This window comes from Rhinopithecus roxellana, chromosome 16, assembly GCF_007565055.1.
Source record: "Rhinopithecus roxellana isolate Shanxi Qingling chromosome 16, ASM756505v1, whole genome shotgun sequence".
NCBI classification, from domain to species: Eukaryota; Metazoa; Chordata; class Mammalia; order Primates; family Cercopithecidae; genus Rhinopithecus; species Rhinopithecus roxellana.
Window position 1 is genome coordinate 89,254,075 of NC_044564.1, and position 25,037 is coordinate 89,279,111.

A 25,037-nucleotide genomic window follows, 5' to 3' on the forward strand; every position below is an offset into this window, starting at 1 on the left:
TTTTTTTAAATACACTTTTTTTGTTTTGCATTTTACCATATTTTTGTGATGTGTGTGACAAATCAAGTTATTCAACAGTTCTAGTCTTTATATTATTCTTTAAAGAAAATTTCTGTGTCTCTGACTTAAATTTATTATTTTTGGAAGATTTTTCTGGGAACTTTGGTATTTCACTTGAAATATTTGGTGTCCTTCATTTGCTTTTCTTTTTCTTCAGTACATGCAGGTAGAGTTCAAATGTCAGTAGCTGAGATGACAAACTTTTTCTAAACCTTAATGTTGTTAGAGAAAAGGTTGGAAATAATTTGTGAGTAGATTTTAATTTCCTTATTTTAAAGACTGAATTTTTTAAAGAGTCATTTAAGGTTCACAGCAAAATTGAGAGGAAGGTTCAGAGATTTCCCCTGTATCCCTTCCCCTACATACGCATAGCCTTTTTTTTTTAACTATGGACATTCCTTTCTAAAGGGGTATATTTGTTTTATTTGATGAACTTACACTGACATACTGTTATCACCCGAATTCTGTAGTTTAGGGCTCACTCTTGGTATTCTATACTCTGAGTTTTGATAATGCATGTGGCCACCATCGTAGTATCATACAAAGCATTTTCATTGCGCTAAAACCCCTGTGCTCTGACTGTTCACCCCTCCTTCCTTCACAACCCCTGGCCACCACTGATCTTTTTATTGTTTCCATAGCTGTACCTTTTCCAGAATGTCATCTACTTGGAATTACACAATACGATATGTAGCCTTTCAGATTGGTTTCACTTAGCTATGTGCATTTGAGGTTCCTCCATGTTTTTTAGTGACTTGGTAGCTCATTTCTTTTCAGTGATAGTCTGGATGTACCAGTTTGTTGATTTATTTTTTTGGATTTTATTGATATTTTATAATTTTTCATTGCAGGGCTCATTTATGTAGCATGCCATTAAGAGAGACAGAACGTTTTTTCCTTTAACTTAAATTTGAATTTGTCTTGATGTTTGTTTGCTTTTTGTAGGTTCTACATGAAACATTTTCTCAACACACATTCCTCATGAATGGTCTCATTCAAGGTGTTAAGGTAAGAAAAAAGTTTTATGTGGTTTGTAATGAACCAAAGCCAGGAATCCTTGGTAGTTTAATTCTGGACATTTTAGTGGGACTTTGGGAAACAAATACTGTTTGTTCTGGGAACTGAAATCTAATTTTTTAGCTGGGTTATTAAAAGTCACTTTAAAATACAACACAAACACATAAGGCATAGAATGGTTTACTGGCAAATAGCAGTGTGAATACTCTATAGGCCTAACTTCATTTTTATTATTGTGTACACAACAGGTTATAAAGGGTTTAATTATGTAACTTTTAACTTCTCTGCCTATCAACAGAATAAAGTGGGCAGTTGCTACCGTCTTCTTTTTAGGTATATTAAAAATAAGTATATCTGAGGAAGAAGGAAGCCCAGCTGATACACTGGCCATAGCTTTATAATAACCCCTTGATTTAATTAGTCTTAATTCATTATGTCGATTTTAATATGATATATATAAAAACGGCTTTTAACCGTTTTCCTGTTTGCACCAAGAATACTCACCAGCGGTACTGCATTTACTCCAAGGTAACTTTGCCACAAAACATGTTGCTTTTATTATTATTTTTGCATTGCTTTAGTATATAGACTTTGGAAACAAAAGACATTATTCTACTGATAGCATTCTTTTTCCTCATTCTTTTTTTTTTTTTGGAGACGGAGTCTCACTCTGTCACCAGGCTGGAGTGCAGTGGTGTCATGTTGGTTCACTGCAGCCTCCGCCTCCTGGGTTTAAGCAGTTCTCCTGCCTCAGCCTCCTGAGTAGCTGGGACTACAGGCATGTGCTACCACGCCCAGCTGATTTTTGTATTTTTAGTAGAGACAGGATTTCACCATGTTGGTCACGATGGTCTTGATCTCTTGACCTCGTGATCCACCTGCCTTGGCCTCCCAAAGTGCTGGGATTACAGGCATGAGCCACCGCACCTGACCTTTCCTCATTCTTTTAAATAATTTTATTTCTGAGATGGAGTCTTGCTCTGTTGCCCAGGCTGGCGTGCAGTGGTGTGATCTCAGCTCACTGCAACCTCCACCTCCTGGGTTCAAGCGATTCTTCTGCCTCAGCCTTCCGAGTAGCTGGGATTTCAGGTGCCTGCCACTATGCTTAGCTAATTTTTTGTATTTTTAGTAGAGATGGGGTTTCACCATGTTGGCCAGGCTGGTCTTGAACTGCTGACCTCAAGTGATCTGCTCGCCTTGGTCTCCCACAGTCCTGCAATCACAGGCATGAGCCACTGCGCCTGGCCTGCCTTCCGTTTTCAGTAGTGGTGTTTCCAGTTACAAACTATAGTAACATTCTGTCACTGAAAATGTCAAATCCTAGAAAACGCAGCACTTCTACCTGTGGTGTTAACATTGTTCTTGAACAGTTATCGGCTTAAAGTTCATTTGATGAATCCAGTTTTTTTGAAATAGACAGTTCTGATGATTCAGGTTATTCTGATGTTCCGTTTAGAAATAACTCTATGAACACTTTTTATATTTTACTTTCACATTGAAAAATCAACCAGCTTTGCTTCAGCCTCAAAGAGTGTGTATATGTAAAATTAAATGAATGCTGGTGGTGAACTGCACTTGTTTTTTCTAAGTAGGAAAAGGGTTAAATAGGGGTTTAAAGTATAATAGTATTTTTTAGTCTGTTATAGTAAAGCATATGAGTATAGAGTCTAATTTGTGCTTTCCAGTTTAGATAATGTCAATCTATGCATAATTGTACTTTGTACTGAACAACATACTTAAAATTATTCCCAAGGCCGCGCATGGTGGCTCACACCTGTAATCCCAGCACTTTGGGAGGCCGAGGCGGAGAGATCACAAGATCAGGAGATCGAACCGTCCTGGCTTAACACAGTGAAATGCTGTCTCTACCAAAAATACAAAGAATTAGCTGGGCGTGGTGGTGGGTGCCTGTAGTCCCAGCTGCTGGGGAGGCTGAGGAAGGAGAATTGCTTGAACCTGGGAGATGGAGGTTGCAGTGAGCTGAGATCATGCCACTGCACTCTAGCCTGGGTGACAGAGGGAGACTCCGTCTCAAAAAAAAAAAAAAAATTATGCCCTAGTAATGTGCCGAATTTAGCCATTGTAATTCACTGTTTTCATGGCTCTTACAAAACAGTCATATAATAAATAATATTAAATATTAATAAGTTAATATTATTTGCCTGTTTTCAGAAAGAAGTTGAGGATATTTATATGTAAAACAACATTTTATTTATTTTTTATCATTTGGGTACTTTTTTTTTTTATAGCGTCTGTCTTTTTACTAAAGAAAAGCAAAGTTCAAATGCCCAACAGTAATTATGTTGAACACTTAGTACACATAAATAGACAAAAGGCTACTGAGAACACTGGACTTAGATGAAAGTGTTATAGGTATAACTACAACTTAATTTATAAATAAATAAGAAAAAAGTCCCTGACTGAAAGGATAGTGAAGATTTATTTCTCAGTATTCTTTAATTTGGACAACCCCCACCAACTGAGCAGACGTCCCAGTGTTAGACGAAAATGACTGCTCTCCCCACCAGCAGTTACAGTGCTCGACACCACTGGCCCCACTGGTTCAGAGGAGAGAGTGGCCCGTGGCTCTATGTGGTTCCAGCTTCAGGAGGCCAACCCATGCCTTTGGTCACCTGAGACTTTTTAAACAGCATTGGTACTTTTAGCTGGTCTGAACCATTTTGAATGCTACCACCCAGCAGGGAGGAGGCTCTCATTAGATTCTAAATCTGCTATTTAAATTACTTTTCACTTAAAAAAAAAAAAAAACTTACTAGAATAAGGCCACCTAGGAATGTTGTTAACCTCTTCAGCCTTTGGCTGATATTACATGAGACTACAAATAATAAATATAGCTTTTCCCACAGGTGCAGCTTCTGGGGCTTGGTCTACAGTGTTCAGAAAGACACATTGTGGAAAAAAAAAGTCAAGCTAGGTCGGGTACGGTGGCTCACGCCTGTAATTCCAGCACTTTGAGAAGCCGAGGTGGGCGGATCACCTGAGGTTGGGAGTTTGAGACCAGCCTGACCAACATGGAGAAACGCTGTCTCTACTAAAAATGCAAAATTAGCCAGGCGTGGTGGCAAATGCCTATAACCCCAGCTACTTGGGAGGCTGAGGCAGGAGAATTGCTTGAACCTGGGAGTCGGAGGTTGCAGTGAACTGAGATCACGCCATTGCAGTCCAGCCTGGGCAACAAGAATGAAACTCCATCTCAAAAAAAAAAAAAAAAAAGTCAGACTAGTGCAGGAGCTCCAGTGGCCTCTGCAAATGAGGGCTTGGCAATTATCAGTGGACAGACACATGGTATCCAGCACCAGGCCATGGGCCTTCCTGCTTCCTGAGTTTCACAAGTAGGATGCACGTGAGGGGAGCAGCCCATACGTCTGTTGAAGGAAGGCTGTAGTACTTTCCAGGGCACAGCCTGGACAAATGATGCCTAACTTTCTATGCACAGATAAGTCAACCACAGTTGAGCCAAGGCAACACTCAGGGATCTGGCTATCCCTAGTTAGTTCCCCATCAATGACCAAGGACAACTGAGGCCAGAGGTCTTGTAACTCCATGACATTCAGAGAACTGTCCTGGGAGCTGAGGTTGGCGCTAGTGAGAGCAAGAGGATGCTCATACATCTTGGCCAAGTCTTGCATAAAGGCATAATCAGGAATCTGGATGCCTTATAAGAGGAGTTAAAGGTGTTTGGGTCCTTGTTGAGCTCCTCTGAACGTTCCATCTCTGGGGGCACTGGTCCTGGCAGTAGGTCTTTCAGGAGCTCCTGGGGTACTCTCATACATCCAGTAACTTGGCCTTCCTGCAGCCCTTGAGACGGTACACAGTGCACAGGGCAGCTTGCTGCGCAGGCCAGGCCATGTGGCGTATCGGTGGGGATGGCTACCATGGTGCTGGTGTGCAGCTCAGCCATGGCTGAACGCTCTGGGCTTGCCCCCTCACTCAGTCCCACACTGGCAGCCACTGTGGTCCTCGGATCTCCCTGGACTGACTACAAATAACAAATAATAGCCTTTCCCGAAACAGGTGCAGTTTCTGGAGCTTGGTCTACAGTGTTCAGAAAGACACATTGCATAAAAAAAAAAAGTCAGACTGGGTCGGGCACGGTGGCTCACACCTGTAATCCCAGCACTTTGAGAGGCCGAGGCAGGTGGATCACCTGAGGTTGGAAGTTTGAGATCAGCCTGACCAACATGGAGAAACCCTGTCTCTACTAAAAATATAAAATTAGCCGGACGAACAAGAGACATCCTCCCATTTGGGTACTTCTATTATTTAACAAACACTGTGGATACATAAACAAGTGAAACACAACCTAGAAATAATTCACAGACTTTCTGTTTCCAGTTAAACAGAGAACTAGGACTAAAGTGTTAATAACATACAGAGTTTATGCGTAAGTACATTTCTAAATAAAATTCCCAATTTACCACTTTTTTGTTTGGAATAATCCTCACAAAGCCATTAGAATCCTAAAGTAAAAATACATTTACTTACGTCAAAAACAATGAATTCAAAATGGAAAGTAGTTAAAAATCTGAAAATTTTTTTTTTCATAAACTTGGAAAGAACTACCTTCTATTTCCATAAATACATTATGCTTTATAACAATGTATTGCGTTGCCACATACAACAGACCTTTATGAACTGCTAATATAACTTTTCAGACTCACTCTGAACAATTCTAGATTGTTGAGAAACCTTTTGTTGCTGTTGTTGAAGTATATTCTACAAATATAAAAGAAAAAATTGTGAAATAACAATTTGGGTAAATTTTTAAATTTACTAAAAAAATATTCTACATTAAACTTAGTTTTAAAATCAATACTTTAAAAATTTTGTTTTTAACAACTATTATGACCAAATTTAGGTAATTTGTGTTTACCACTAATGTGCAACAATATAATCTTACTAGTGGCTGAATAGGAAATTTTAGCAATATTCAAGACCTGTCTTTTTTTTTTTTTTTTGAGACGGAGTCCCACCCTGTTGCCTAGGCTGGAGTGCAGTGGTGCCATCTCAGCTCACTGCAACTCCCCACTGTCCGGGTTCAAGTGATTCTCCTGCCTCAGCCTCCTGAGTAGCTGGGATTATAGGCACACACCACCACACCTGGCTAATTTTTGTGTTTTTAGTAGAGATGGAGTTTCACCATGTTGGCCAGGCTGGTCTCAAACTCTTGACCTCGTGATCCACCTGCCTCGCCTCCCAAAGTGCTGGGATTACGGGCTTGAGCCACCGCGCCCAGCCAAGACCTGTCTTATTTCTTGGTTGTTTCAATATCCACACAGATTATCCTTCCAATAATAGTGGTCTTTCAGTTCCTTGATCTATTTCCCTCCACCCTAAGTTAGCCATTCACTTATAATAACTCTAACCATTACGTAGTATTAATAATGGCAAACGTTCTAAGAGATAGGTACTCGTTATTCCCTTTCATAGATAAGTGAATTGAGACATAAAGATAAATACTTTGCCCGTTGTTTCACAGATGCAGTTGCTCAAACCAGAATTTTATCCCAAAAAGTATTGCTTCCAGCATCCAGACTCTAACCATTATACATACTGTTTCTCTATATACGCTAGTATTCAACCACTACCTCCTTACCATTCTAGCTTACTGTATTTTGTATTACAGCTCAATATATCAGCAGTGAAAACCCATCCTACCTGCCTTTCACTGTCACCCCAACCCTGTATCCTCACTTTCATCTTTCTTGGCTTAAATTCTGTGGTCAGTCATTATGATTACTGCTTTGCATATAAAGCTTGCTCTCTTTTTACTCTGTCACACTTGGTTGGCTAAACCCCAACCCTTGAAAACTTAATTCTTTAGCTACTCTGTCTGGAGGCAATACCTTTTCCACCATCTGTTGACTTTAACTATGTCACTAAATAAATAGAAGTAATCCAAAGAGAAATTTCATCTCCCATCACCACATCTGCCATCCACCTACATGTATCTGTTCTCATATACTCTACCTCCTCTCCTGTTTCTAAGGATGAACTGTCCTTGTTTCTTGCTAAAGCCAGCTTCTTCACATTCTCATCCATTCTCAGGAATTCAGCAATTATGCCTTTTTTCCCCAGTATTTTAAATTTTCCCTCTAAATTATTCCTACCAGCATACAAGCATTCTATTTCTCCAGTCTTAAAAACAAAACCTCTTTTCCTTTTCTCCTCAGTCTACTGCCCCATTTCTTTCTTTCCCATGCTGTCTTACATTCATTACAAGTAGACTTCCACACTCACTTTTCTACCAGAATTATTCTGATTCTTTTTCCTTTTTTTTTTTTTTTTGAGACAGAGTTTCGTTCTTCTTGCCCAGGCTGGAGTGCAATGGTGCGATCTCAGCTCACTGCAACCTCTGCCTCCTGGGTTCAAGCGATTCTCCTGCCTCAGCCTCCCGAGTAGCTGGGACTACAGGCGCCCACCAGCATGCCTGGCAAATTTTTTGTATTTTTAGTAGAGACACGGTTTCACCATGGCCAGGCTGGTCTTGAACTCCTGGCCAGGTGATCCGCCCACCTTGGCCTCCCAGAGTGGTGGGATTACAGGCGTGAGCCACCGCGCCCGGCCCCTTTTTCATTCTTAAAAGACTTTCTTTACTTGCTTTCTTCACTTGGCCTAGCATAGTTTTCTTTCTACCTGTTAGGCCACTCATTCTCAGTCTTCTTATACTACAATTCATCTCTAGATCACTTATAATACCTAATACTATGTAAATAGTTGTTACACTGTATTTTTTTAATTTGTATTTTTTATTGTTGTATTCTTATTTTTAATTGTTTTCTTCCAAATATTTTTCATCCATGATTGGATGAATCTACAGATATGGAGCCTGCATATACAGAGGGTTGGCTGTGTAGTGATTTAAACTAGATACATGGACAATGGGCAAATGATCCAAACTAGATCAGTGATATTTCTCCAGAGGAATTTCCTGCTAGAGCTGTTGAGGTTTTCTCAGTCTACTGGGGTTACTTAACTTGTAGTAAGCCTAGGATTGCAAAAACTGTCCTGCTTACTGTGTTGAGACACCTTACTAAGAATTGGTGCGAGAACCCAGATGACACCACATGAACAACTCCTTCCCTGTGTCCATCTAGCTGTGCCTGAAGCTCAACTTACCCACAGCTGCTTTTATATAAAGTATTAATCCTTCTTTTGTACGAGGAAGCTCTCTTCTTTCATTTGCCTATTAAACTTTCCCCTCCTTCACCCACCCATGTGTGCCCATGTCCTTATTCTTCTTGGTGCCAGATGATGAACCTTGGGTATCTCCCCAAAGAAGCTGCTTCACTTGGAACCCTTCCGCTTGTCAGTTTGTCTGCTGTCCTGGGTTAATCAGTGGGTGGCTGATAGGGTATTGGAATCTGTTCTTTTTTCTTTTGAGCTATGTGAACTTGGAGACTTCTGTGAGTTGATTTTCTCTGAAAAGTTCTATTCAATTCACCAAATGTATTTGAAAACCGGTGTTTACCAGGCCCTGCGATAGGCACCCCGGGTACAAAGATAAGAAGAAACCTCATCCTTCTGACCTTAATCTCAATTTTGAATCCAGTAGAGAAGATAGACAAATAACAAGTGATTTAATGGAGTGTTGAAATCATAATAGAAGAACTAAGAGACTAGAGGAGAGGAGGTGCTTCTCTCCCAGGGTTGGGAAGAATCACTAGCAGTTTCCAGGCTCCAAGTGTGGGATGGACATGCATGCAAAGGCCCGTGCAAAGGCCCATTGGCACACAGGAACATTGTATGTCCAGAAAACTGGAAGTATTGCATGGAGCCACAGCATAGGATGTGTGTCAGGAGCCAGGTTTTGGAGTGTCCTATTTATGTGATGTGCTGAGGAATTTTTTAAATGTATCATGGAAATTCAGATACACAAAAGAATCGTGTAATGAATACCTGTGTACTCATCACCTATTTCATTATTCATCAGCATTTTTCTACTCTTGTCCATCCCTGCTCTCCCCACTCTGCTGCTTATCTGTAGCATTGAAATGAAGGTGGCCAGCCAACAGAGTGACTGGCAAATAGTGGGCAAGCAGTGAATGTGAGTTCCTTGACTTCCTTTGCTTCTGTGTGGTGTTACCTGTGTCTCACACTCTTCCCCTTAGTTTCAACTGTAGTTGTTGTTCAAGTTGAATTATCTCCTTCTTCCTAAACTCATCAGGCAGAGAGAACTTTACTTTGATTGACAAAGTTGACAAAGAATCTCGTTTTCTTTTGAACATTAAACATATGTACACTCCTCTTCTTTATCCCTGTGAGGCCCTGGGGATAGTATATGGTATACATTCATTTGGGTGCCATTGTACCAGTTAATGCAGAGTTTGTGCAGAATTGATATGCCATATATATTTATTAAAGTGATTTAAATTTCTAGCTTCTTCCCATATGCTTGGTGTGTGTTCATCTTAAGGGCCAAATGTGGGTGTATGTATGTGTGTGTGTGTGTGTGTATATATATATATATATAATGTCATCTCTCTTTTCTGATTCCTTCTGGAAAACAATCTTCTTTACTTCTTCCTTCCCTTTCTGATAGAACATTTACATTTTTGGTTAGAATTTTATTTTATTTTATATTTTATTTTAATTAGACAAGAGTTTTGCTCTTGTTGTCCAGCCTAGAGTGCAAAGGTGTGATCTTGGTTCACTGCAACCTCTGCCTCTTGGGTTCAAGTGATTCTCCTGCCTCAACCTCCTGAGTAGCTGGGATTACAGGTGCCTGCCACCAAGACCAGCTAATTTTTTGTAATTTTGTATTTTTAGTAGAGACTGGGTTTCACCATGTTGGCCAGACTGGTCTTGAACTCCTGACCTCAAGTGATCCACCTGCCTCGGCCTTCCAAAGTGCTGGGATTATAGGTGTGAGCCACCATGCCAGGCCTAATTTTATTTTTTAAATATTAGTTTGTATTTAATGTTTCAAATTATTATTCTGTTTTGGGGCCAGTACAATGAATTAGAGCTAATGCATTTAGAAAATATGAATTACAGGTAGTTGAGGGATCAAATTACAAAACTAACCTTTTCTTCTGTTTCTTCTCCAGGGTCTGCTCTCTTTTTTGAGTGCCCCACTCATAGGTGCCCTGTCTGATGTGTGGGGGAGGAAGCCCTTTCTTCTCGGCACTGTATTCTTCACCTGCTTCCCAATCCCGCTGATGAGGATCAGCCCATGGTGAGTGACTTGGTCCTTCATCTCCTGACTGCCTGTTTTGAGTCACATGTAAATTATACTTATATTTGCAGAGCACTTCTTAACTATTACAAAGCAGTTGTACTTGTGTTTTCATTTGATTTCTCTGGTAATACTGAAAGCCAGTTTGGACAGTTGTCATTATATCCATTTTGTAAATGGGGAAGTGAAGACATTCTAGAATTAAGTCTGAGGTAAGTTATTTAGGTGAAGAAATAGAAATAAAAGATGCCTCTTCAGGCAGCTGATGTTGCTATGATGTCAGGTATGGGAGTTTAACCCTGGCAATGGGCTAACAATCCCGTCTTCATCACTGTGGCTTTTAGTGGACTTTGTAAATACATTTGTCAGCTCATCGCTATGGGGCACTGACATAAACATAGTTTATATCATAATAGGCGGGAGTCACTTTAAAATATACTATCGTGAGGCTGATAGCCTATTTTAAATCATAACGTGAATTTGAGTTCTTTTTTTTTCCTTCTTTTTTTTGAGATGGAGTGTCTTCCCCTGTGGACCAGGCTGGAGTGCAGTGGCATGATCTCGGCTCACTGCAACCTCTGCCTCCCAGGTTCAAGCAATTCTTCTGCCTCAGCCTCCTGAGTAGCTGGGACTACAGATGGCTAATTTTTGTATTTTTAGTAGGGACGGGGTCTCACTATATTAGTGAGACTTCCCTTGAACTCCTGACTCCTGGTTACCTGCCTCGGCCTTCCAAAGTGCTGGGATTACAGGCATGAGCCACTGTGCCCAGCCCCCTTTTTTTTCTTTTGTATAAATCAGGAGAGTATTTAGCATGTGACCAAAGCCCATTTAGTTACCAAAGGTGGGTCAGAATTTGCATGTGAGCTGTAACTTAGTTGTTTTTTTTGGATAACAGAAGATGGTATTTTGGTGTGTATTCCTATTGCAGAGATGCTCTTTCTTATGTGAAGAACACACATATGGTAGTTTTGTTTTGGTTTTTAATCCTATTAATATATTTTTTTGGGGGGGGGCTCGTGTGAAAATATTTTCATTTGATTATTTGGTAGGAATTTTATGCTAACATCTATCACATTCTAAATTTATTGGGTACCCATAATCATTTTATTTTCTATGAGTTGATGAATTTTTTGGTATTGAGTCTTTATGTCCAAGATGTCATGCTTTTCCAATGAGTTGGGACTTTTTAATGTCCTTTTTTTAGCTTAAAATTTTTTCTTAGATCTTGTACATTTCTTGTTAAGTTTTGTTCCTATAAATTTTACCCTTTTTGTTCTGCTGCAACATGAGCTCTTCTAATTGCTTGGTTTTCTAGGTATGTTAATATCATCTGTAATTTTATCTCTTTCCTTCCAGTTTTCATACTGCTCACTGCTTTTGCTAATTGCTTTCACTAATGAATATTAGTAAATCAAAGTGATGATTTTGGGCTTATTTTCTTTATATATATAAAAAGGGAGTATTGTAGTATTTCGTCATTAGGTGTTAAGCTAGTTTTTGGACTGAAAAATATTCCTATTGTATCCACAGATTTTTAAAAAACATGAAGAGTACATGTCAGATTTTGATGACTTTGTAGCATTAATGGATATTATTTGCCTTTTCTCTTGTGTGTTTTTTTTTGTTTTGTTTTATTTTTTTGAGATGGAGTCTCGCTCTGTTGCCCAGGCTGGAGTGCAGTGGTGCAATCTCGGCTCACTGGCAAGCTCTGCCTCCTGGGTTCACGCCATTCTCCTGCCTCAGCCTCCTGAGTAGCTGGGACTACAGGCGCCTGCCACCACTCCTGGCTAATTTTTTGTATTTTTAGTAGAGACAGGGTTTCACCGTGTTAGCCAGGATGGTCTCGATCTCCTGACCTCGTGATCCGTGATCCCCTTTTCTCTTTAGAGCTACTAAAATGAATAATTATATTATAGATTTTAAAATATTAAATATTTGTCTATCCTGAAGTAAACCCCACTTTTTGTTCTGTAAGATTTTTCTTTGTTAATTTTAAAAAAGCATCTATCTATCACATGATAGAAATTTTTGGTCTTAATTACACTAATATAATATTTTTCATTATGATTTCTGCTTTTATGTAGATCTTCAAATCATTTGTTGTATGTCTTTTTCTTACTTATAGCTAGCATATTTGAGAAGGTTTTTTTTCTGTCGGCTACCTTTAAAAATACAACTTTTACCTAATCCCTTTATTCTTTCCGTTTTTCCTCTTCTTTTGTTTTTTTAGGGGGCATGTACTGACCCCCTTTGAACAATGATGAAATTAGTATGTTTCTACTTCTTCCTGTCTTAAATTTGTTTTGGTATATTTAAGTATACATACATATACAAGTATACGTATTTCTTTATGTGTAATCTTTACATGATGTCTTTGGCTCAGGTAATAAAGGTGTACATATACTCCCTTTCTCTTGGGTCATTAAAATAATCTTTTTATAGGTGGTATTTTGCAATGATTTCTGTGTCTGGAGTCTTCTCGGTCACATTCTCTGTTATATTTGCCTACGTAGCTGATGTCACTCAGGAGCACGAGCGAAGTACAGCTTATGGATGGGTAAGATAATAGACTATATATTTTTTTAACCAGAATAGTAATTAACATTGTATTAGAAATTTACTGGAAAGTGAGTTTATTAGTCCTTTCCTGCACTGCTATAAAGAAATATCTGAGACTGGGTAATTTATAAAGAAAAGTGGTTTAATTGTCTCACAGTTCTGCAGGCTATAAAGGAAGCATAGAGGCTTCTGCTTCTGGGGAGGCCTCAGGAAGCTTTTACTCATGATGGAAGGCAGAGCTGGAGCAGGCATCTTCACATGACTGGAGCAGGAGGAAGAGAGAGCGAAGAGGGAGGTGCTACACACTTTTAAACGACCAGATCTCAAAGAATTCACTCACTATTACAACCAAGGAAGGTGGTGCTAAACCATTCATGAGAAACTGCTCCCATGATCCAGTCACCTCCTACCAGGCCCCATCCTCAACAATGGGGATTACAATTGAACATTTGAATTTTTAAAAAAATTATTCTGATTCGTTTCTTGTTATCTGATCCTGAGGAGTGTTAAGCAGTCAAGGTGCAGGAGTCTTTGTGCACCTAATTTTAATTGGAGAGGTGCTGAACCTCAGCAACATTAATCCATTGTTAACTCTATTGGTGGTTGTGTGTTTTGGACATACATTTGGGACATGGTATGTAGAAAAGGACTTCGTTCACTCATTCATCAAATACATAGTTGCTGAATAACAAAAGTTATAGGAGACCTTTTTTCTGATAATTTCACACCAGTGTTTCTAATTTTCTCAGGCATGGTAATGGCATTATGGTTATGTAGAAGAAAGACTTGTTAGAAGATAGCTGAAGTGTTTTACATCAGTGTCAGGACTCTGCCAGTTATTTTCAGATGGTTCGGGGAAAAGATAGCATAGCATGTGGATGTGCATGGGTGGGTATGTGTTCCAAGCCTGAACCTGTGAGACATGGAAGTATGCTTTGTACCCTTCTCCCATCTTCCTCTGTATTTGAAAACATTCAGAATAAGAAAGTGGAAGAAGAAAGATGATCTGGCTAGGTTGTGGGGAATAGGCTGGAGAGAGATTGAATGCCAGAAACTTAGGTTATTTATCTCCTTTTCCTGGGTGTTTTAAATCTGCTTCCTGGAGTAGAGTAAGTTCTCATTCATTGCTGACTGAATGAATAACTTCCTGAATCAATGATGGGCATATAAATGAGTTACTACCGTTCCACAGAACACAACAGTTTTTACTTTGTTGACTTTAGACATCAGTAGTTTGAAAACTGCTCTTTCAACCCCACTTCTCTCTGGCTCGTCTACCTTCCCTCTCTCTCCTTGCTTCTTCCTTCCACTCCTGAATGTCCCTGTCATGCCATGCCCTTAAAAGGGGCTTCTCCAGAGTCGTGATGGAGGAGGACAGAGATAGAAGGTGATAGGAAAGCTTCAAATAAGGCAAGATTTGGAGCTCACTCAGGAACACCCAGAACAGAAATAGGCCGGGTGTGGTGGCTCACGCCTGTAATCTCAGGACTTTGGGAGGCTGAGGCGGGGGCAGATCACAAGGTCAAGAAATCGAGACCATCCTGGCCAACATGGTGAAACCCCGTTTCTACTAAAAATACAAAAATTAGCCGAGCGTGGTGGTGTGCGCCTGTAATCCCAGCTACTTGGGAGGCTGAGGCAGGAGGATTGCATGAACCCGGGAGGCGAGGTTGCAGTGAGCCAAGATTGCGCCACTGCCCTCCAGGCTGGCAACAGTCAGACCCGCCTCAGAAAAAAAAAAAATTCCAACCCCCCAAACTCCAAAAGTTGCCGCCCCGCCAAAAAAAAAGAAAAAAGAAGTCAGGTTGTTCATGTTCAACATGTGCCCTTAAGGCTTGGCCAACAGAGCGGTGAGGGACAGCTTTCTTCTACAGCATGCCAAATACCTGTTGAGGTCCTCATTTTTCTGCAATATTATTAGATTTTTGTTCCTCCCTTTCAGCTGGGAAACCATTCACACAGCTGTTGTACTGAGCAGTAGTGCTTTTAGGAAAGATTTAAGAGAGTTCTAACCAGAAGTGCCTGTGACTTCATTAGCCTCTCCAGTTAGCTCCTCATTGTATAATGGCAGTTAGGATTAATGTCTACTCATGGGGCACTGAGAGAAATCAGTGAGCATGCACATCCAGACTGAGACAGCTCTCAGCTGAAGTGTGCTCCCAGCCAGCATAAGCGACTCAGCATGGAAGGCTGCCTGGATTGCAGTCTACCTATCTTACAGATATAGGAGAATTTATTGCCAATTAATTACAGAATGTGTCAATCAAGTTCTAAGGAGCATTTTGAGACCCATTAAAGAACAATATAAAAATATGTGCAACTTCCTTACTCAAACTTCTTCAGTAAACCAAGAAAGTAGTAATTCTTTCAGGGCTACAGCAATGATTAGTCAAATTAATAAGTGAGTTAACACTAAGAGTTTGTTGTGGTGAAATCATTCTTTAGATTTATTCATCAGAGTTGTATTGAATGTTAAATGAAAGAGGAGTTTAGATTAAAAAAAAAAACTAAGCAAGTAGGCTACTTTAGGCTTTAAGATAGACACATTTTGCAGAGTTTCATGAGGCCATAGACCCTTTAACACCTGAAGATGCTGCAGCAGTGCTGCCTTAACACCTGAGAAGAGTGTAGGAATGTTCCCATAACTTTGCATGTCGTTGCAGTTTATAATGCACTTATTTGGTCGCCCTGATATTCTTGAATAAAGCGGGAAAAACTGAGGGCAAGAGCTTTGTCTTCTTCGTCTGGTACATAGTAGATACTCAGTAAATATTGAATGAAGGATTCTTACTCCCCAAATTGGAATTTTCCACATTCTTTTTTCCCCTTCAAATATACTTATTTTTAGCTTTTATAGTACTTTTAGTATAATACTAATTTCAGATATAGTGTTTTTTAATTCAGTTGGGAGATGATGGATAAAAAATTTTTTTATTGCCAGAATTTTTGTGATTTTTAATAAAATCCATTAGAAGTTTAAAAAGCTAACTTAGAGATACGCATTTGACATTTAGTGTGGTTATAATTTGGAGTTTGCCCAATAAGCATCTGACCATTCAGATTGTGTTCTAAATAAAATGGGCATTCCACATGCTTACAGAAATGCAGTGTGAAGGGCTTCACTGTGGCTTCAGGTTGTGGGTGTGCTTAGCTGGTTCTGTGGTCTCTCTACTAGACAGGGTCAGGTGGTGACAGAGAGACAAATCGACAGCTGTCTAGTCAGAAAGCTTCAACTTCCACCTCAACAAATTATTTGTTGTTAATAGTTTTTTTTCTAAGAATAGCAGATGGTTCCCGCCGACCCCCGGCAGTGCTAATGAAATGACCACCACATGATAAAATGTTCAAATGGTGCAGTGTTTTTAGAAGATTAAATCAAGCACAGTCCCTGAGTAGTTCGTAGGTTTTATCGTCAGCTCTACAGGAATTCTTTTCACACCGTCTCACATCCCCGGTGCCCAGTTAAAGAAGACCAAAGAGCTAATGTTTTATTTGTGGGAAAGGTTTTAAAATGTTTATTTCTAATAAGATAATCCTTTTTTACTCTTGTAGCTCTGCAGGGTATCTCCAGTTAGTTAATAATTTGTGAATACATTCTTAAATCCCTTTAATTCTTTTTCATTCTCAAAGTTTATATGCAACACATTTCTTTTGTCTTACTTAAAGCCAGGGAAGCATGGCTGCAGGTATGCACCTGTGGGAGCCTGGTTGAGTGTGCTTTCCTGAAGGTGTGCACCTGCAGCAGGCAGGACCTGGGTAAGGATATGCTTTCCCCACAGGTGTTCACCTGTGGGACCCTGGCTGAGAGTGTGCTTTCCCACAGGTCTCAGCCACCTTTGCGGCTAGTCTTGTCAGCAGCCCAGCCATTGGAGCGTATCTTTCTGCCAGTTACGGAGACAGCCTCGTTGTGCTGGTGGCTACAGTGGTGGCTCTTCTGGACATCTGCTTCATCTTAGTGGCTGTTCCAGAATCTCTGCCTGAGAAAATGAGACCGGTTTCCTGGGGAGCTCAGATTTCCTGGAAACAAGCAGACCCTTTTGCGGTAAATAAAAATATGGAAATATTTACTTTCCTGAATGTCTTTCTAAGCCAAGCAAATGAAAGTATGTATGTGCAACCTCAAGGATCCTAGCAGTTGTTGAATTATTTCTTTAGTAAAAATAGAAAAACAAAATTAATTGCAAGTAAGGGATTTAGTCTTTGTATCAAGAAACATAGAATTGGTACTTAAGCATGTCATAAGGGAAGAGAGAGAAAATGTCTAGTTAATTCTTGATGAGAATTTGGGAAGAAAGTTTCTTTTTGCATGGTTGTTTTCATCCTTTTTAAACAAAGTAAGTGAAAGTGGTCATTTGAAGTGGTCATTTTCACTCATTTTAACTCAAAAAGGATAAATGCCTTTGGTTTGAATGAGTTATTTTAATTTTGACCAGAGATGTTTAATTTATATGTTACAGATTGAGTATTGTTTTCTATAATATGTCTCTCCCTCCATCTCTCCCTCTCTCCCTCCCTGCCTCCCTCCCTGCCTCTCTCCCTCCCTCCCTCCTTTTCTCCCTCCTTCCCTCCCTCTCCTCTCCTTCTCCACCCCTTTCTTTTTTTTTGGCATGGGAAGGTGATGTGTCACACAGCTGGAAAAAGTATCTTATGTCTCACCTTCTCTCTACCCTACCTGGTTTGAAATCGTTCTTGGGGAAAAAAAAAATTTGTACACAAAAAAAAGAACCAGCGGTTTGGTTTTCACTTTTTGTCCCCCAAGTTTACCTTTCAGAAAAATTCATTTAATTAGTTAAAAATTACTTTTTCTAAAATACACCGAGGGCATGACCTAGGGATCCTGCCTGTTCTATTACTGTCACAATGTCAGACACCAAAAGAAATATTTAGAGAAGGAAGCCAGTAGTGGAGTTGGGAGCCAGCCAGTTAGGCTTCCCACCTTCTTTTGTAGTGATCAAGTTACACATCAAAGCTCCTCTGTGAAGTAGAGCTACTGTGGCTTACTTTTCAGGACAATTGTGAGGATTACTGTTAATGTGTGTAAATTAACTAGCCTAGCGTCTGTTGCCCAGTAAAGTCTCAACAAACATTAGCTGCTTTTGCTATTAATTACATAAAAGCTATGGTCTGATGACCTAGAAACTCTGCAGCACTTTCCATTCCTTTGGTATTAACTTACCATTTGGTTCTATTCAACAATCCTATGTCTGTAAGAAGGATTTTTCAACAAGGTTGTAACATTCAACAAGTTCTTACCAGTTTGACCCTATGGCTGGAGCATACTTATCTATCTACCAGATATACAGATAAATTGAACATGAACACTTTGAAGAATAGAGTGACTTTACATATATGGAAACCTCTGTACTGAATATGACTTTAAAGAAGTTACATTATGAATCGAGAGAAGTGATTTTCTTAAAAGGTTCTGTAGGAATGTATTTCCAGGTTTTGTTTATAGGAAGTTCAGGATCTAGATGTTCAGGGATTTTAAACAGTGTGTTAACAAAATGAATAAGTGTGTTTGTGGGTTTTTTTTTTCTCCTTGTTTTTAGCTATACGATTTGAAATACATACCTCTGAAATTAAGACTTGTAACTTTCTGAGAAAGATGGTGATAGAACTTCCTTTTATTAACCATTTGACTTTTGTTATTCATCTTAATAGATCAAAATAATGAAGCTAATGTCCCAGAACATTGGCAACATAAATGGGTATTGGCATTTTAAGTGTGTTCTTTCTGCTTATTCTCAGTCGTTGAAGAAAGTTGGAAAAGATTCTACTGTCTTACTAATCTGCATCACCGTGTTTCTTTCATACCTTCCTGAAGCTGGACAGTATTCAAGTTTTTTTCTCTATCTTAGGCAGGTGAGTAGTGAGTGGCTAGTAGCCTTTCAATACCAGGAAAATCAAAGATGGAGATTTGTCTAAAGATATTTTGAGGAAGCCACTGCAGAGGAAAAAACATGTGAACTTGCTTCTAGTTATAAATGTAGGTGCTGGCATATAATTACTAAACAGGGCACCTTTAATGCAGTGATTTATGGTAAGATAATTACTATGGAAAATTTTTTTTCTTGAGAATCAGAATTAGCAGAAACATAATTTTTTTTTTTTTTTTTTTTTTTTGAGACAGTTTTGCTCTTGTCCCCCAGGCTGGAGTCCAATGGCACGATCTTGGCTCACTGTAACCTCCACCTTCCGAGTTCAAGCGATTCTCCTGTCTCAGCCTCCTGAGTAGCTGGGATTACAGGCATGCACCACCATGCCTAGCTAATTTTTGTATTTTTAGTAGAGACAGGGTTTCACCATATTGGCCAGGCTGGTCTCGAACTCCTGACCTCAAGTGATCCACCTGCCTCAGCCTCCCAAAGTGCTAGGATTACAGGCATGAGCCACCATGCCCGGGTGGTTTTTTTTTTTTTTTTTTTTTTAATAGACTATTTTTCTACAACAGTTTTAGGTTCACAGCAAAATTGAGAGTAAAATATGGAGATTTCCCATATATCCCTTATCCCCACACATGCATAGCCTCCTCCACTATCAACATCTCCCACCAGGGTGGGGAAATTTTTACAACTGATGAATCTACATTGACAAATTATCTTAACATAAAGTCCACAGTTTACATTAGGGTTCATGCTTAGTGTTGTACATTCTATGGGTTTGGACAAATGTGTGATGACATGATAACATGTATCCAGCCCTACAGTATCAACACAGTGAATTTTCACTGCAAAAATCCCTTGGGCTATGCCTGTTCATCTCTCCCTCCAGCACCAACCCCTGGCAACCACTGATCTCTTTATTGTCTCCATAGTTTTGCCTTTTTCATTCAGTATGTAGCCTTTTTAGATTGGTTTCTTTCAATTAATAATATGCATTTAATGTTCTTTCGTGGCTTGATAGCTCATTTTGTTTTTGGCATTTGTTTGGATTTGCCAGTTTTCACCCACTGAATGACCCCTTACTTGCTTCCAAGTTCTGACAGTTGTGCATAAAGCTGCTGTAACATTGATATACTGTAATGTTTTAAATCTTTAATAATATTAAATTTAACAGATAGAACTTATTTCAGACATGCCCTTGTTCCAGGTCTGACTGAAGCCAGCTTGCTGAGGCATCTTCAGTAGGTCATGGCTCAACTGCTGCTGTGGACTTCAGAGGGGCTCAAAAGCATTAATCAAAATCTTCCTTCTCTAGAGTCTTTTACACTTTAAAAAAATTTATACCACATTTTGTCCCCCAAAACAGATAATTGACTTAAGGCAATTAAAAAAAAGAAAACCACAAACTTCCCCTTTCTGACCGTTCTTCAGCTCTCTGGGATTGCTCAGACCTAAACTGCCTTTCCATTGCATCCTGTGCTCTTTTACTGATTTCACTGTAAGGCAGGCCTTTTCCTAATGGTTTACTTTGACAGATAGAGCAAGCTTCCTCCTAAGATAAATTCCTCTTTTTCTGGTGACATTTAAAAATGAAATATATTAAATTCTTCATTCTGATAGTTTTCCTAGGTCTTTTTCATTAGCCAGTTGTGTGCCTGGAAGCAAGACACTCATTTATGAAATGAGAATAATGTATATAATTTAATACCATAATTTTTAAGGTCCTTTTCCTGAATTTTAATATAGGGCAAAATAATGTAACTTTTTTTTTTTCTTGAGACGGAGTCTCGCTTTGTTGCCCAGGCTGGAATACAGTGGCATAAGCTTGGCTCACTGGAACCTCTCCCTCCCGGGTTCAAGCTGTTCTCCTGCCTCAGCCTCCTGAGTAGCTGGGATTACAGGCGCGCGCCACCACGTCCGGCTAATTTTTTGTATTTTTAGTAGAGATGGGGTTTCACCATGTTGGTCAGGCTGGTCTCAAACTCCTGACCTGATGATCCGCCCACCTCGGCCTCCCAAAGTGCTGGGATTACAGGCATGAGCCACCGCGCCCAGCCCCAAAATAACCTAACTTTTTAAAAACTTGATATTTAACACTTAAAAGTTGTAGACATTTCAGAGATACTGTTATGGTCAGAGGCTTAGAAATCATTGCCTGGTTACTTTGGCTGCTTGTTAGAATCACCATGGGAGCTTTTAAAACATACCTGTGCCTGTGTCATACCCCCAGAGAGCCTGATTTAATTGGTCTCCAGTGGTCTTCCAGCATCTCACTGCTCTCCTTCCCTTGCTCTCCTTATCCCTTGTCTTTTGCTCACATCATGATTTTAATGTGCAGGCAAAGTTGAGAGCCACTGGCTTTGCTAATGAGCAGTGCTGCATTGGTAGCATCAAAAGTCAGTCATTTTCTTTCATTTTTTATTACTTGATATCATTATATTTATCAATTTGTGGGTTGGAGATGGAGAGGATATATAAAACAACAGGTAGACATATAATAGAAAATGTCTGAAAATATCACAAGTTGTGCCTGCTTATAACGATTTCTTATATCAGTTTTAGATAATAAATTAGTGGTTATACAGGTTCAGCTTTCAGCACTGTCTTAATTTGCCACTGGTTTTATGAATTTTCCTCAACTTACTGTAAAAGAACATAATATTCCTTATTATTTTATAATATCTGTATTACTAAAGTGTTTTCATTCCATTTCCATAGGTCATAGGTTTTGGATCTGTTAAAATTGCAGCATTCATAGCTATGGTAGGAATTCTGTCTATTGTGGCTCAGGTGAGTATCATTTTATCTATACTTTAAAAATTAAAAAACATCCTGATAACCATAGTTTCCCAGGAAGCCACATATAAAAATACAGGGAGATATTCCCTGAACTGCTACCTCAGTCTCTCACCCCCTGCTATGGTAAGGTCTTGCACAGCTATAGTATAATACCAGATCAAGAAAACTGATGTGAATGTGGTCCACAGAACTATTCCTTCTTATATAATGTGTTGAGGTTATTTTCTTTTTTGAGGGTGTAATTTAGGGGAAATTTTTTATGTTTTTATTTAAAACAATGTTTTAAAAATTACGTCCTTGACCAGGCAGCCCAGCTTGGTGACTGGCATCCACTCCTTGTCTTCAACCTTGCCTCCCTCAGCTCAGGGGCCCCGGCCCAATGCCACTGCCTAAGCCTTCTCACCACAGTGGTTCCCCATCCCAGGCCCCTGGGGGCCTCTGGCGCTCCCCTTGCACCGGCGTCATCTGCCATTTAGTGTTTTCTCGGAGAAGATGATTTAGGAGAACTGTGATACAACTTTCCCTACTTTTTAGAATATTTGTCATAACCTCTGCTGGGTCAATTATTTTTTTTTGCTTTTACACCAACCAAAATAGTAAATAATTATAATCTATCTCTGGATTGCAAAATCAACTAAGAAAATGTTTCAGTGTTATTTTAATCTTGAAATGTAAGTAGAAGTGAAAAGCAGAAATGAAAATTGGTAACTGCTTCAACTCCTACTGTTCCCAGGACTGAAGATATATGAATCAGAGCATTAAAATATATTCAGTGAGGGCCGGACATGGTGGCTCACACCTGTAATCCCAGCACTTTGGGAGGCCGAGGCAGGTGGATCACCTGAGGTCAGGAGTTCCAGACCAGCCTGGCCAATATGGTGAAACCCTGTCTGTACTAAAAATACAAAAATCAACTGGGTGTGGTGGCATGTTCTTGTAATCCCAGCTACTCAGGAGGCTGATGCAGGAGAATCACCTGAACCTGGGAAATGGAGGTTGCAGGGAGCCGAGATCGTGCCACTGCCCTCTAGCCTGGGTGACAGAGTACAACTGTCTCAAAAGAGGGGGGAAGATATATACATATATAAAATTTTCAGTGAGTAAAGAGCATTAACCATTTCCCTATCTATTGTAAATACGGTACCAGAAAAGGTGAAGCATATTGTCCTTAAATTAATTCACTGTTGTGCTGAGGCACATTCACTGTATTGTGTGGTGCTGCCTAGGGGTTATTTCCCTGAAATGGCTACCAGGGAAGCAGAGCATTCTTCTGTGGTAACCCTCTCTCGGAGAAATGAGAAGGCTGCAAAACTGCTTTACGAAAATACTCCATTTGACAAGGCTTATGGGAATGCATCAAGGCAAAGACCATTTTTGTTTTTGTTGAAATGTGTTGCAAATGTAAATTATGTTAACCTTTCAAGTTGATCATTTTGGTTTTTTACAAAATCAAACATTAACTCTAGTTAGTTAGCCCAGCCATCTTTTTTTTTTTTTTTTTTTTTGAGATGGAGTCTCGCTCTGTCACCCAGGTTGGAGTTGGAGTGCAGTGGTGTGATTTCGGCTCACTGCAACCTCCACCTCTCAGGTTCAAGTGATTCTACTGCCTCAGCCTCCCAAGTAGCTGGGACTACAGGTATGCGCCACCATGCCTGGCTAATTTTTGTATTTTTAGTAGAGACAGGGTTTCACTGTGCTGGCCAGGCTGGTCTCGAACTCCTGACCTCGTGATTTGTCTGCCTCGGCCTTCCAAAGTGCTGGGATTACAGGCGTGAGCCACCACACCCGGCCAGCCCAATCATCTTTCATCCAATCCTTTTTCAGACTGTCTCACTCTAGTTATATTTAGCAGAGTATATATTTGTTAAAATCAAACTTACGTCAATTCCAGCTTTGTAACCTTCCAGTAGAAGCTCTCATATTTTGCTATTCACAGATATTTAAGTGATTAGCATTTCTCCAAAGAGACTGAGGCTGTCCCTCTCAATCATGGTAACTGGTGAACAGTTGTGATATTCTTTCGGGAAGTGCCAGCAGAGCACCAGGTAGACAGGCTTCTTAGGGAGGGGGCTGAAAGCGTTGAGCCCCAGGTCAGGCTGGGAGCTCCCAACACTCCACCCCTGTAGAGAGTCATCAGTACTGTCCAGACTCTGAAGTCGCAGGTCAGGCAGTGTGCCCTTAGAGGTCCCTGGTCATCAGGGAAGGGTCTTCACACACAGAGCTTGTATCACAGAGCTTGTATTTTAATTCTGTGTGTTGATGTGGTTTTTCAGAGTTGTCTCCTTTACTTTGCAGACGGCCTTTCTTAGCATCTTGATGAGATCATTAGGAAATAAGAATACTGTCCTCCTTGGCTTGGGCTTCCAGATGTTCCAGTTAGCCTGGTACGGTTTCGGATCACAGGCCTGGTAAGCCTCACTCTTAGATTCTCATAAACTGCCAGACAGATGCCTCTTAGAGGAGCCTGGGGTGGTTGGGTGTGATGAGAAGGAAGCAAGGGTTATTTTACTGGTTTGGTGTATTCAACGTTGCAGAAACCATCAGGCTTTAATTTGGGGAAATGTGTAGCTAGATAACAGGATTATTTATAAAGACTGCCTTCATGTCATTGGACTTTCACAGAATTGTTCCTTAATTGAATGTCTCTCTCTCTTCCCTCCAGCCCCCAAATAAAGTTTTATGTCTACTTTTTAAAGCATATGCCAGTTTTTTTTTTTTTTTTTTCCCTTCCCTGAGACGGAGTCTCACTCTGTTGCCCAGGCTGGAGTGCAGTGGCATGATCTCAGCTCACTGCAACCTCTGCCACCCGGGTTCAAGCAATTCTTCTGCCTCAGGCTCCTGAGTAGCTAGGATTACAGGCGTGTACCACCACGCCCAGCTAATTTTTGTGTTTTTAGTAGGGACGGGGTTTCACCATGTTGGCCAGGCTGATCTCGAACTCCTGACCTTGTGATCTGCCCGCCTCAGCCTCCCAAAGTGCTGGGATTATAGGCATGAGTCATCTCACCTGGCCACATACGCCAATTTTTAGACACTAAATATAGTCAAAAGCAAAACAAAAAGATACAAAAAAATGACTGATTATGGCAAGCTTCACTATCATTGACTATCATTAGCTATCATTAACTGAGTGACCTTGGGGCAATAACATAACCTTCATAAATCATTTGAGTTTGAACACAAAGATTTCTTCCAAAACCATGTGCATTCTGCCGCAGTTATTACTACCATTTTAGATTCCCATAAACAGCAAGGAAGGTCAAAATAAGCTCAGTGGAATAAGAAAAAATAGAAGGAGTTGTGAGTTTTGTTTTGTTAATGTGGCGGGTTTCTCCATGTGCCTGGTGGGCAAATGCAGAAATGCCATCTCCATTTTAGACGGTAGAGCTGGTCCTTACTTTGGACACATAAACAGACAACATAATTTAGAGAAACTAGAATTGCCTTAGTTATCAGTGTTTAGTTTGGGGAGTAAGTACATGTGCCCATTCGGAATTTTGGAATTTCATTTGATC

General features: G+C 40.0%; 1 protein-coding gene and 2 pseudogenes across 1 annotated transcript in view; 1 reads left to right on the top strand and 2 right to left on the bottom strand.

Moving 5' to 3' along the window:
* MFSD14B (major facilitator superfamily domain containing 14B) overlaps positions 1–25,037 on the top strand; it is a 77,360-nt gene that overhangs the window by 46,348 nt on the left and 5,975 nt on the right. The window contains exons 3-9 of the mRNA XM_030919157.1: positions 1,006–1,068; positions 10,149–10,276; positions 12,722–12,836; positions 16,662–16,880; positions 18,590–18,703; positions 21,442–21,513; positions 23,818–23,930. Of these exons, the coding sequence (XP_030775017.1) occupies positions 1,006–1,068; positions 10,149–10,276; positions 12,722–12,836; positions 16,662–16,880; positions 18,590–18,703; positions 21,442–21,513; positions 23,818–23,930 (824 nt within the window). The remainder of the gene's footprint in view (positions 1–1,005; positions 1,069–10,148; positions 10,277–12,721; positions 12,837–16,661; positions 16,881–18,589; positions 18,704–21,441; positions 21,514–23,817; positions 23,931–25,037) is intronic.
* Positions 4,351–6,956, bottom strand: LOC104671610 (annotated as a pseudogene).
* Positions 23,856–25,037, bottom strand: part of LOC115893875 — a 121,269-nt pseudogene continuing 120,087 nt past the window's right edge.